At 38.9% G+C, this 14,560-nt stretch overlaps 1 protein-coding gene across 1 annotated transcript in view; it reads right to left on the reverse strand.

Annotated features, from left to right (window-relative positions):
* Window positions 1–698: 698 nt before the first annotated feature.
* Window positions 699–14,560, reverse strand: part of Myzap (myocardial zonula adherens protein) — an 86,562-nt gene continuing 72,700 nt past the window's right edge. The window contains exons 12-13 of the mRNA XM_078049557.1: window positions 10,256–10,356; window positions 699–1,652 (exon numbers count right to left, since the gene is read on the reverse strand). Coding sequence (XP_077905683.1) covers window positions 1,556–1,652; window positions 10,256–10,356 — 198 coding nt within the window. The 3' untranslated portion in view covers window positions 699–1,555. The remainder of the gene's footprint in view (window positions 1,653–10,255; window positions 10,357–14,560) is intronic.

The following is a 14,560-nucleotide window of genomic DNA, read 5'->3' on the forward strand; positions in this document are numbered from 1 at the left end:
TATCTCCTGGTCCTGATGACAGTCTTTGCTCTATGTATACTCCTTTCTGGTCATTTCTACAGTGCATGGTTTCTTGCTACTAGAACACTTCCAGCCGTGCTTTAAAACAACCTCCAGAGTGACAGCAGTCGATGCCCAAGTGCCTGCCCTGCCTGGGCCAGCCCCTTCTGCATAACTTCATTTGCTACTTACATTAGCCTACTGAGTAGGTATGATTTTCTTGGGTTGTTAGGGGATGAAACTATAATCAGAGAGTGTTGACAGCTTGCTCAAGGTCCCATAGCCAGAGTTTGTACACAAATTTGACTCCAAAACACACATTTTCCTCTTTATCCCAACTCACGGTGACTCATTCAATTTTGTGGGCTTTCTTTTTATTTTTCTAAGCTGGGGGAGGTAAGGAGACCCTGGAAAAAGGGTGGGGGATTTTTATAAGAAAAAATTATTTTTGCATTTTGTGATCATGAATATATCTTACTTACTCTTTTGAGAAGGTGTGTTAGCTAAATATATTTTGAAAATTAAAAGAAACACACACTCATACATACACACATAAAATCTTATGCTTTTCCATGCTTCTGTAATTCATACTGATTGATGGAAAGATCACTGTGATCTGACCTTTACACTCACTCATTCCACAGCCCGGTCTGCTCTGAATCCCTCTACATAGTCATGGAGTAAACACAGAGACAACATTATTAGTAAAACAAAATATATGATATTTATTAAACATATGTGATATAGGTAATAATATCAAAGTACAGCATGCCTGAACAGATTACTCATTCTTCCAACAAAAACACCAGTTGATACTGAAAACATTAAATGATTAAATTTCTGCAACATAAAAATTCTCTTTAAGTTAAAGTGAAAAAAAAAATCACAGGTTGAATAAATATGGTGATTTCAGCTGATCCTACAAAGGCATAAGGCACAAATTAAAATAAGAGATTAGCAATCAGAATGAAGCTTGTATGGCCCACACAAGTCTCTAATGGTGGCTCCTACAACCCTGCACAGAACCTCAACACCAAGAGGAGAGAGCATTGTACATTGGGAATCCTTTCCTCGAGGTTCAAGTTTTTCCAGGTGCCCATGCTTCTTGTGAAAAGGCTTCTTTGTGCCAGAGAAACACTGTCTCTAATACTTTCATGGGTAAACAAAACTTTCATGCTATAATAACCCACCCTGGCATGAGTAACATGAAATTTCAAACTAATGCCCTTTCCCTTCCCAACCAAACTCTAGCAAAACACAAAATAAATTGTGAAAATCTGTTAGGATTTCAGTGTCTACATGAGAAACAAATGACGATACAGTACAGCAGGGTAACATTGGTTGGGTGTCTGAAATATGACCTTATAGACCTCTTCCTTCTGTGTCCCCTCTGCCTTCACTTTCCTTCCTCTCTTGGAAGTAGATCAGAGGCTCAGCAATTTTCCACTCCTGTTTACACTGTGTGTGTGAGGAAGCAACAGTCACCCTTTCCTGACTTGAAGCCACAAGGTTTCAGGGGCTTTGCCACCTGTAGAAAGTGCATGTACCCACATGCCTACGTCAGTGTTTTCTTCATGGTCAACTCCAGGACTCTCGTGTACGGGGTGTAGTTTCTAGAAGGTATCACAATCTCGCGAGTCCGGCCTGTTTGGCTGCAAATGAGAAAAGGCAGGTCAGGAAGAAGAAACAAAAAACTCTACATTCTTCACATGGCGAGACGACTCTCTAAAATGGCTTTTCAGCATTTAAAAAACAAAAAGACTGCAGTTTAATATTTTACTCAAACATTACAAAAGAGACCTGCAATGAACTGAATGCTTTGGTCCTTCCAAACTCATGCTGAAATCCAAACCTTTAAGGTGATAACTTTAGAAAGCAGGGCCTTCGCAGATGATTAGGTCCTAAGGGTGTGACACCCATGAGTGAGATTAGTGCCTCTATAAAACAGACCCATCATCTCATGTGCCACAAGAGGACATGAGGAAAAGGTGTCATCCATAAGCCAGAAAGTGGGTTTTCACCAGAAACCAAATTTTAGTCTTGGACTTCCAGGTTTCCAGAAGAGTGAGAAACAAGTTTCTGTTTTTCAAGCTTCTCAGTTGATGGCATTTAATAATAGTAATCCAAATATATTAAGACAAGACCATAATTTTTGAAAATTTTAAAGGTGTACCAGGCATCAGTGATTCCGAAAAATATAAAACATACAATCAAGGAGTGCATACCTTGGCAGGAAAAACATGCAAATAAGTAACTTTAATATAATGTGTTAGGTACTATAAGAGAGACATAAAGAGCTGTGTTGGATATTCTCTGTTTGCCCATACATATCTACTTTCCATCCCTCTTCACTTGCTGTATGCTCTAGGAAGCTGACTTGAAGGTCAGCATCAATGGACTTCTTCCCCGTTTTGTTCTAATCAGCTTGGAGATGGCAGCAAAGAATCATAGAATGGGTGGACAGAGAGTCAGGACATTTGTTTCTTCCAGCTAGGCTGCACTGGGTAGCTTAGTACATTCCTCTTTCAAAGGCCAATGCTACATTTCTGCCCTTGCTCTCTTTTACCAGCATTCTCCCCTGGCTCTTCAGGCCTATGGTGGTGCTATTGTTTGGATATGGATTGGTGTATCCACCAAAGGTTCATGTGCTAGAAGCTTGGTCCTCAGTGTGGCATGGAAAGGTAGTGGCACCTTTAAGAGATGGGGCCTAGGTAAAAAAGGCTCTACCCCATGCTGGATTTATGGTCTGGTGAGAGTGGACTGGGGCTAGTAGGGGTGGATTAGTTTCTCAGAGCAGGTTGTTATCAAAAGAACAAATATTGGCCGTCCTCAAACTCTTGCTTCCTGTGTCACCACCTGACTTCTTTTTCTTTTTCCACATGTGCACCCAACATTGTGATATCATCTACCATGAAATGCAACCAGAGCGACATAAAACAGACTAAGACAAGTGGTTACGGCTTCCACTATTGCCAGCTCTGGAGCACAACACTATTTCTTGTTTATTTCCCATACAGTTGCCCAAACATTTCTAAATAGCACCTTTGAACTCCTTCAATTTTCCCTTCCTCTCAGGACCTTGAGCAATGAAGATGAACACATGATGAGTTAATTGAGGGCAGAATAATTTAGCATCACCAAGAAATTCACATCCAGGAATTTACACAGGGAAGGTGAATCTTGAGGGATGCCTGGCATCATCAAGTAGGCAAAGAGGAGATGGGAACTTCAGGCCGAAGGGATCGTATGTGCCAGGGCAAAGGAGGGTGAGCAACAGAGACATGTTTGGTATGAGTAGAGCAAGGAGTTCATAATAAAAAGAGGCAGAAAAAGAGACAAGTGGAGGAGGATCCTGAGTGCCTTGCTAAGGAATTCAGGAGGGGATAGGAAACCATGATGTATTTTTATTCTAGCAAGATTTCTCTGGAATTGCTGAAAGTTATCTATGGAAAAGCTGACCAGAAGGTAGAAGGTTAGCAAATTATTGGTGGTTAGGAAGTTAAAAAGAGATGAGAATTCCAATAGGAGTATCAGAGGTGAAATAGCAAGTTCAGGGAGATATTTAGGAGGCAGAATTAACAGGAGAATGAGACTAAAATGGAGACATAACCCAGTTTTTTATCCTTCTGGATATATAACTCAATTAAATTTCCTAGCTTCTCTTACAGTTAGGTGAGCCATGTGACTAAGTGGGCAGAAATGATTCACATTACTTCAGGCTTAGCTCTTACTGCCTTTCTACATATTCCTCCATGCTCCCTTTCCTTTCCCTTTTATGCAGACAATGCAATGGAGGGTCCAGGAGGACTCTAAAAGCCCAGGGGATCACTAGATGAAAGAATCTTGGGTTCCATTATACACAAATCAGCAAAGTAGCAGGATATAAAATTAACACTCATAAATCAATCATGTTCCTATACATCAGTGATAAATCAACTGAAAGAGAAATTAGGAATACTATCCCATTCACAATAGCCTCAAAGAAAATAAAATACTTGGGAATCAATCTAACAAAAGAGGTGTGAGACTTCTACAATGAAAACTACAGAACACTAAAGAAAGAAATTGAAGAAGACCTTAGAAGATAAAAAGATCTCCCATGCTCTTGGATAGACAGAATCAATATTGTAAAAATGGTCATACTATACAAAGTCAATGCAATTCCTATTAAGGTTCTGATGACATTCTTCATAGAAATAGAAAAAGCAGTCATGAAGTTCATTTGGGAAAGTAAGAGGTGCAGAATAGCCAAAGCAATCTTTACCAAGAAAAGTGAAGCAGGAGACATCACAATACCAGACCTTAAATTATACTACAAAGCTACAGTAATAAAAATGGCAAGGTATTGGCACCAAAACAGACATGAAGATGAATGGTACAGAATATAAGGCACAGAGACAAACCCTCATAAATACAGTTATCTCATATTAGACAAAGGCACCAAAAACATTCATCGGAGAAAATAAATAAGCCAATTACAAAAAAATGAAATAAGCCAATTCTAAAAAACCAAAGGCCTGATGTTGTCTCTGATATGCAGATGCTCACTCAAAATAGGCATTTGCTGGGCTGGGGCTGTAGTTCAGTAGTAGACTACTTGCCTAGCACGCATGAGACACTGAGTTTGATCCTCAGCACTACATAAAAATAAAAATAAAAAAAAAAACAAATAAAATAAAGGCATTCTGTCCATCTACAACTACAAAAAAAAATTTTTTAAATAGGCATTTGCTTGTAAATGGATAGAACTGGAGACTATCATGCTAAGTGAAATAAGCCAATCCCCCCAAACCAAAAGCCAGTGTCCTCTCTGATACATGGATGCTGATTCACAATAGTTGGGGTGGGAGAGTCAAGGTTCACCAGACTGAATAGAGAGGAATGGGGGAACAAAAGGGGAGGTAGGAATGGGAAAGACATTAGAATGAATCAGACATAATTTTTCTATGTTCATCTATGAATACATGACCAGTTTAACTTCACATCATGTACAACCACAAAAATGGGAAACTATACTTCATGTAAATATGATATGTCAGAATACATTCTACTGCCATGTATAACTAAAAAGAAATTTAAAAATTTTTAAAAAAAATGTTGGGTTCCTGAATGACTCTGTGGAGTGGGACTAATACAACCTGTCTTTGACTATGATGTGAAAAATTAATATTTACAGTGCTGAGCCACTGAGATTTGTGGATTACTGCATAGCAAAGCTATGTTGCTTGTGCTGACTAAAGCAATGATGAAAAGCATATGAAATATGAGAGTCAACCTTTCCCCTAACTTCCCACATCCAATCATTCACAAAGTGGTGCAGGGTGTATCAGAAGCTTGGTGGCCAGATCTTAAACTTCACATGTCCCCCTCCAGACATCCACCATGTCTTCCCATGTTTTCCATCCCGCATAGACACCTTGAAAATGACTCTTTCATGCAGGCTCAACCATGCTACAGGAAGCATCTCATGTTGCACTCCTTGTATATATTTGTTTCCATTGCTAGGTATAATTTCTCTGAGGGGAAAAACCACATCTCAGTCATCTTCATGACTCCAGCAGCTCACACAGGCTGGACACAGCTGTCATTTTACGTAGAGATGACAATGGACAATGGACCAAGGGAGTTTTGAGGAATGAGTGGTCCCAGTGTCACCTTCCATGAAGAGAAATCCATGGGACCTGGCACTTCAGGAGTCCCTGGAGACCTGACCAGGCAGTGTAGGCAAATGGCAGGGGCAGAAACCAGATGGCAATTTGTGCCAACTCCTGTGAAAATTCCTCAAAACAGAAATGGTCTCTGGTGACAATATTCTAAAAGCCCATAAAATGCAGAAATATTTATAAAGGTGAACTTTCTGGGTTTCAACAACAGGCACTCATATCCCAACCTTCCAAAAAAAAAAAAAGAGTGGCATATTTTGTTAAAGCAGGTCACTAGGAAACAACAGGATTTCAAGAGCACAAATAATTTCAACCACAGAACTGAAATTCACCTACTTTCTTTAACACATTCAGGCTATTGTTAACCTTTTATTAATCCACAAAAGGGCAATCCTCCTCCTCCACATCTGGGGGCAGTATTAGCAGAATCAGAAAACAAAGCTTTGACCAAAAGTTGACTTTGCATTCCAATCTCTACAACAGAAATGTGAAAATGTGAGCATTTTAAAGCACATACATTCTATGTGCTGTGCATTTGTGATCGTGGGGAATTTTTTTTTATCAAATTGTACCTATTAAGGCATCATTGATGAATTTCCTGGAAACCATGTTTCAATTCACCAAGGGCAGAAGAAAGAAAGAAAAGTCTCTTTTTCTTTTGGATTTTCACTTTTCTCTGTAGATGAAGGCTAGACAATCTGAAATTGTTCTCCATGGCTTTAATTAACATGTATCATACTTTTTAAACTGAACTTCTCTGTTTTTTTTTAAAAAAAAAAAAAGAAAGAAAAAATAGAAAAGGGTGTTTAAAAGCCCCTGAACTTTCAGTGAGTCACTCCTTACCCTTTTCTCTCCCCTCACCTTAAGAGATCCTTGCTCACCAGAAATTCAAGGACACAAATGTTAGACAGAGGGGCAGAAGTAATGTTAGACAGAGGGGCAGAAGTTGAAGAGGAGACAGTAGGGGCAGGGAGAGGGTACTGAGTAGATTCCACTCAGGCGAAGACTAGTCTCAGGCAGGCAGGTGGCAATAGGAGTGAGAAAGTCTGTAGCAAGTCAGGATGAGCAAGTGAGCTTAGGAGCAAAACAATCCCCAGCTCAGCAGCGACTGCCATACACTGAGCTGGGGAAGTAATGGCGGCATCCAGAGAAAAATGTACTCTTTCATTTATTTCTGCCTGTTATCTCACTTGGTCCTCTTGCTGGGTCAGGAGCAGATTACCACACCAAATCTTTCTTTTTAAGGTGAGGAAACTGAAACTCAAAGAGTTTCTACCCAAAGGTACAGATAAAGCAGGAGGCAGATCCATGACCCAAACCCAGGTATAACTTCTGAGCCAACATTCTTAACCAGTTGTAAGAGGGACTGAGTTTGAAGAAAGAGATGAGGAGATCAACTAGAAAAATGAGGAAGAACAAGTGGATGCCTGCTGAGAGAGCCCAGCAGTGGGTGAGGAAATGGGGACTCCTGTGGACTCAGGGCTCAGGCACAGGGAGGAGAGGTAAAGCCATGAGAACAGATACAATATTTTCAGGAACTACTGGGAGCAAGATAGAAGCAAGAGGAGCTCCCACTTGGGAGAAGAAAGAGGCACCATCAAAGAAGATGGAGAAAGAGAACCCAAGAAGGTAGAGAAAGGACCAGGAAGGGAGAGTCTTAAGGAGCTGAGAGTTTAATTGGAGGGTGCAGGCTATCAATCCATTTCATAAATCCACTAATTGCCATCAATAAAATTAAGTTAATGAAACTGTGTTAGCATACCCAAATTTATTTCTACTTGACACAGTGTTTTGCATGTGAAATCAGTTTAATTAATAGTAATAGTAGCTAATTTTAATTAAGTGCTTAACTTCAGTCCAGTTATTATGCTAAATGCTGTGTATACTTTTTCAATTCATTCTTATAGCAATCCAGTGGGATTTGAAATTATTTTCTTCATCCCCATTTTAAGGATAAAAGAGTTGAGGTTTCAGAGAGGTTAGATAATTTGCCCAAGGCTGCAATCAGTAGCAGCTAGTGGGACAGGGAATCCAGGGCATCTAGACTCCCCAATTAGACCACACTGTTCAGTTCTTAGTCAGAAAATAGGGTGTAAGAACAAAGCACTTTTGTGTAATTGAGGTTTAATTCAATACTTTGATTGATTGAAAGTATTCTGGAGGTGACTGTTCAAAAAATATTCTGGAAAACACCATGGACTCTTTTATTAATTAGATGCAAGTCTGAAGTCCAAGTAATAACCAGAAATTTTGTTAAAACATACATGGCACAATTTAGCAACTCTATCAAGTATTTTCCAGCTACAATGTACTCCCAGACTCAGGCCTGCTTCTAATCCCAGCTGTGTAGCTTCCAGCGAGTCACTTTATTTCTGTGGGGTTCTGTTCTGTGGCCTATAAAACAAGGGGATTCAACTAGGACAGGGATGGGAGAGTCCATTTTCTTTCTGACCACAGAACTCGATTCAAACAAAATCTTACTTGGAATCCAATATTCAAAACGGACTCAAATTGTTGTGGGGAGGGAGGGAGGCCCCCAGGTCAGGACCTCACTAACCCTCCCTCACCCCCAGCTGTGAGGCCTTTCCAGGAGCCTTGGCTCAGAGCGAGGCAGTTCCAAGAAGCACAGGTGGAAAACCACTGCCCTGAGTTATCTCCCAAACTCCTGCACCCTCACCAGCAGGAACTGCCCTGCGCCTTTCACATAGTAGGCACTTAATAAATAATTGTGAGGAAACGCATGAAATATGACTCTGCCTTTTCGGAAATGTGGCTATGTAGTTTTCATTTCCTCTGCCGACTGACCCAGGTAGTTAAAGTGCTAAGATGGATCCTGGGGGAAACCAAATGTTACATTTATGGAAAAGCTGCTTTTAGATACTGAAGCGGCTTCCAAGTTCACCGTGGCCATAAGTTAAGGGTCTGTCAGCACTTCCATTATGAAAACCGCTTTGTGGTTTCATAACTTAGCCATAAAAGTTTGCCTCGGGCTCTGCTTGGGCATACAAATTGAAAAGCTTGTTTTAAGCCAAAATGTGGGAATTAGAAAACAAACAATTTATTGGTTTCAGACATAGTTTTGTACCCGACTTAGCCAAACAAGATTTATTATGTGGGCAATTAGAGTGGACTAAACCACTTGGTTCTTGAAAAACAAAAATGGCCAAATTATTTATATTTCAAAAAGAGTCCCTGAACACAATCAATCATTCTTTTTAGTTATATTTTCATCACATACGCTGTATCACACATTGATGAAACAGTCTATTTATGTTTATTTGTTTAACATTTTCTGTTAATTTTATCAGAATGAAAAAATTGCCTTTGTCTTTACCAGAATACAAGAAATGTAAACAAGAACATTGTCAAAAAAAAAAAAAAGAGCTTTATGCTGCTTTTGATAATTTCTTTGAGGATGATGAGTGGCTTATTTTAATGAGCAAAAAAAGCATCCTTAATAAATTTTTAAAAAGTAAAGTAGGGTGGGCAATGAGGTTTTCTCTTACAACATTACAGATGGTAGAGACCTGAGATGTTACCTGGTCAAACCACTGACTTCAGAGACCAGGACACCGAGGTCCAACCAAGAATGACCTGCCAGAAGCATTCCTGCTGGCATTTAGGAAGCCGGAACCAAGGACTCCTCAACCCAGCTTGGTGACTGGCTTATCACTCTTTCCCACCATTCAAGTGTCCAGGATTCAACATTTTTTTCTGGGCCACCAGTGTTAGTACAACACACACAAATGCCCCCGCTTATGCAAGAATCCCCTTTTGCACACAGGATATAAGGCATTTTGTGACTTTGACTAGCTACATCACAAGTCACATGTCATTAGTACCCTTGTTGTAAATTTGTTTTATGTCCTCTTTAGGCCAGGCCCAGTTGTGAGCATCTAGAAATGGGAAGTTAGTTATCAAGGGCAGACTACTAAGGCACAGGCTCTAATCTCATTCAGGAGGGACACAGGCCTGGGCATGAAGAGCAGCTTAACAATGAAGAAGCCAGTTCTGGCCCAGGCATGCCCTGAACCAACCAGGCTATTGACATCACAAATGTGCTGGTGACAGAAACAGATTGTTTATACATGAACCAGACCAAATGCTAGATAATACTCTGCTACAGCACTGGGGAACAGAAGCATCGGGTTCAAGATTTAAACCCTCTTTCTTTGACATTACCAAGGCACCTTGCACCACCCTCTCATACTGTCATCAATGTTTGCTACATATCTGTCTGTCCTTCCAGACTCTACTCTGTGGCATGAACCAAATCTCACTGCTCTCAGTGTCACAGGGGAGGTATCAACATCTAGTTGCGGAGTGAATGAATGAACAAATACTTGCACTCACTGGTATGTCCAATTTCTCTTTCAAAGTAGCTTTTCCATGTCTTTCCTTCATTATCCCCTCCACTTTATATAATGTCTCTGTTCACACGGAAACCATTCTGAACCCTCAGCAACCACCGCTTAGTTTTGCAGAAATATTTTTGGTAGAAAGAATGCAATTCTGTTAATAACCATCCAGTAAAAGTATTTTCTTAAGTCAAAGAAGAATCTGGGTCAGAAAAACAGGAAATTCTTAAATACCTGGGTAGAAGGTCACATCCCACTCCAATCTCTCTGGTTTCCACTTCAGTTTTGGTTTGGGTTTCTGTTAAATAGTCCAACCTGCTTTGTAGCTCATTATTCTAGAAATAAGGGGGAAAGTACTTTTAGTCAACCAAATATTTTCTCACAAATATGCCATTTATACACATTATTTGATTTCCCCCTTATGATGTGGACATCTACCACAATGTATTTACTAAGTTATCTCTTATACAACAGAATGTGAACAAATACATTGATTGAATCCTTTTACATAAATCTGTGTGTGTACATACATGTACATCTAATTTTACATAAATGAAAACAACATATCCTAGTCTATAAAATAATCTGGTTTTTTTTTTAGTCAACAACTTGTTATAGGTATCTTTCCATGTTTACTAGTTTTCTTTTTGTCAGCAAACTATTTTAATTGGTTCTTATTATTCCATCCTACAGATGTTCATTGTTTATTTAACTAGTCTCTTATTGATGGGCATTTAGATATTTATCACTTTTTTGCCATTAAAAATAAGGTGTCGCTCAACTTTTAACACTCCCCCATTAAACTATAAAATGAGTAAGTCTATTAATTTAATTTAGTGGGAAATACCTCTATAACTCAATAATTAGTATTTCATAGGTGTGGAAAATTCAAAATCTCAAACATATAAAATAGAACAAGCTCCTTGGGATTAAAATTAACATTCTGAATAGTTTCTTTTTTTCTTTCTTTCTTTTTTTTTTTTTTTTTAGTCCAGAGCCAAACATTACATAGGTAGATGATTAGATGTTCATGAACTGGAAATTTGTCCCATGGGGGAAATGAAGGACAAAGGTGGAAGAAAGTTGAGGATATGGGAATAAAAACAGATGAAGTGGTTGTATCTGAAATTTAAAGGGCAAATCACATAAAAAAATCAGAAGTGGTTATCTCTGTGTACTGAGGTTTTCAGATGCTTTTAAAGAAGTTTTTTAATATATATTTTTGGTAATGCTAGGCTAAATTTCCAAGAGGCAATGACAGCATGTATCTTCCTGGCTCTATCCTTGAAGCATGACATGTAGGAGATGTCAGATAAAATGTATCAAATAAATAAATAAATGTATAAATACTTTTACAATGTTATTTGTCTAACTAGAAAAAATTAAAGCATTTGTTTTTTCTTATTTTCTTTTTATTTATTGATTTATTTATGTAAATTTTTTATTTATATATGACAGAAGAATGCATTACAATTCTTATTACATATATAGAGCACAATTTTTCATATCTCTGGTTGTATACATAGTATAGTCACATCAATTCGTGTCTTCATACATGTACTTTGGATGGTAATGATCATCACATTCCATCATCATTAATTTTCAAGTTGGAGCTGAAGCTAAGGCTCTAGTCTAAGATACTTGAAAGCACAAGGAAGTTTAAACATCTTTTGAAAAGCTTATTTGTTTTGAAAAGAAATATGTAGGTTAGAGTCTGAAGCTCTCCCTCTGAAAAGGTGATACCAAGGAGCAAAGCAGCAGCTCTCATGCAAACCCGTGTTCTTCACGAGGTAAAGGTCTCAGGATCCCTTCTGATAATTAGGGAGCAAAGAAAGATAATGCATTCCAGATTCCCAAGAAGCTAGCCAGCTTTGACAGGAGTACGGGCTCCAAATCTTTCACCCACTCCTTAGTATGAAGAATAGTGTTGGCTTACTGCCAAGAGGATGTCAACATTCTCTCTCCTCCCTCTCTCTCTCTCTCTCTCTCTCTCTCTCTCTCTCTCTCTCTCTCTCTCTCTCTCACACACACACACACACACACACACACACAGCTTTCCTGGCAATATCTGGACTCTCTCATTTGAAAGGAAAGAGAAAGGCAAAAGAGACCTGCCACTGCACTAAATCCAGCAATCCTGTGACCTTATCCCTTCTCAGTTTAAAGACTTTAGTCATAAGGATTTCACAGAACGCTGGGTCTAGAACCTATTCTCAGGAGGCGTAAGAGACAAAGTTAGCAGATATGCCCCAAATGCTACATAGTGAATAATGGCTATGTAGCCCCAAATCCTTTGCTGTCATGGAAATTCTATCTATGTACATCGGGCAACCAGAGAAGCACAGAAATAAAACATTTATATTCATGAAAGTTCAATTCGATCAATAAAATATTGGTTTATCTTCTGTATATCAGGCAGCCTGTGAAATTAGGTGAGGAGAATTAGTTAGCATTTTTAATAGATATAGCATGATTTGCAACTCCAGAGCAGCTCAGACCTACAGGAGCACAGAGAACTGAGCAGAAAGAACTTTGTGACAACTTTCATTACAGGAAGTCACACAGAATACTAAGAGAATTTACAGGGGACAGCAAATTCAAAATGGGAACAGGGAATGGTGATTCTGGAGTTAGGCAAGGGAGAGTAAGAAAAGGCAAAGTAGAGAACTCCAGGACTGTAGAAACACACTAGGTTGAGAAAAGGCACCATGTTGCATTAGAACAGCAATTAATTATGAAGGGCTATGGATACTATTATAAGGAGTCAAAAGCCAATCCCATAAAAGCAAGGTCAGCACCAAAATTTCATAATTCCTTGGCTCCCAAGTGAAAATTGCATTAGAGGGAAATCAGACTAAAGACAGGAAGGGTAGCCTGGAGGGTCACTGCAGTTATATGGCTAAAAGAGTAAGAGCCACACTTCTGGTATAGAGGAGAATGTACAAAAAAAAAAAAAACAATCCTTCTGCAAATAATATCAATACATACTGGATAAGAGATAAAAGGCAGCTAACCAGGTTTCTAGAGAGTTAAATAGAGACAGGCAAGAGACTTGAAACTTGAAGCAAGTGATAAGTACTTTTTGTATTCTCTGTTTTGTTTATTTTTTCTTTTCATTTGTAGCTTTGCCTTCAGAGTAGCAATGCTGTGGTAGCAGCTACAGATAAAATAAAAATTCGTCATAAAGACCATTGTTCTGGTAAAAGAAACCAAGAGAAGGAGTCAGGGCTGCCAAGAGAGAAGTCAAAAGAAAAGTGTGGGGGGATTGGAAATCTGTGCATAGACTCAGCTCAAGTGTCTGATAGATCCTTGAACCATGTTTAAAAGGGGTGAATTAAAAAGAGTCTGCAGCTAATACTTAAATAATGGAACTCAGACCTGAGTTATCATCTATCCCGAGCTTGGCAGGGTGTAGTGGGATCAACAAAATTCATTTCATTTTAAGACAAAAACCTCAGTAATCTTCACAACAAAGAAATAGAAACTAAAGTCTTATGGTTTAGATATGAGGGGTCTCCCAAAAGCTCCTATGTGAGACAATGCAAGAATTTTCAGTGGTGAAATGATATAGATTATGAAGTTTGACCTAATCAGTGGGTTAATCTACTGATATGGATTAACAAAAGTGGCAACTTTAGGAAGGTAGGGTGTAATTGGAGGAAGTAGGTCACAGGAGGTGTGACTTTGGGGCTTATATTTTGTCCCTGGCGAGCAGACCTGTTTCTTGACTGTCAAGTCCTGAGCTGCTTTCCTCCTCTATACACTTTCACCATGATGCTCTGCTCACCTTGAACCCAAAGCAATAGAGTTGGCCAGCTAAGGACTGAATCTCTGAAATCCTGAGCCCCAAATAAACTTTCTCTTGTCTATACTGTTCTTGTCAGGTCTTTTGGTCACAGCAATGAAAAAGCTGGCTAAAACATCTTGTCTCCATAGCAAAGCACTTATAACATCCAGCTTACAATGCAAAAGTTCTTGACATCTGAAGAATCAGGAAAAAATGTGATCTATTTTCAAGGGGAAAAGAATTAACAGACACCAATGTTGATACGACTCAGATGTTGAAATGTTCAGATAAGGACTTTAATGCAGCTATCATAACTATGATCAATGAAGTAATGAAAAAATATGCTTACAAGTAATGCTATAGTTTTAAAAAAAAGAAAGAAAGAAAATATAATAAAGGACCAAATGGGAATTTAGAATGGAGAAGTACAATACTTAAAATTTTTTAAAAAAATATTTTTGCTAGATAGACTTAAGAATGAAAACGATGCCAGGTGTGGTGGTGCATGCCTGTAATCCCAATGGCTCTGGAGGCTTTAGGCAGGAGAATCAGGAGTTCAAAGTCAGCCTCAGCAACTGCAAGGTGCTAAGCAACTCAGTGAGACCCTGTCTCTAAATAAAATACAAAATTAGGCTGGGGAGGTGGCTCAGTGGTCAAGTGCCCCTGAGTTCAATCCCTGGTACCCTGCCTCCCCCACCAAAAAAAAAAAAAAGAAGGAAAAAGAAAATGACAAAGGAAGGAATCTGTAAATT

This window comes from Ictidomys tridecemlineatus, chromosome 5 (assembly GCF_052094955.1).
Source record: "Ictidomys tridecemlineatus isolate mIctTri1 chromosome 5, mIctTri1.hap1, whole genome shotgun sequence".
NCBI classification, from domain to species: Eukaryota; Metazoa; Chordata; class Mammalia; order Rodentia; family Sciuridae; genus Ictidomys; species Ictidomys tridecemlineatus.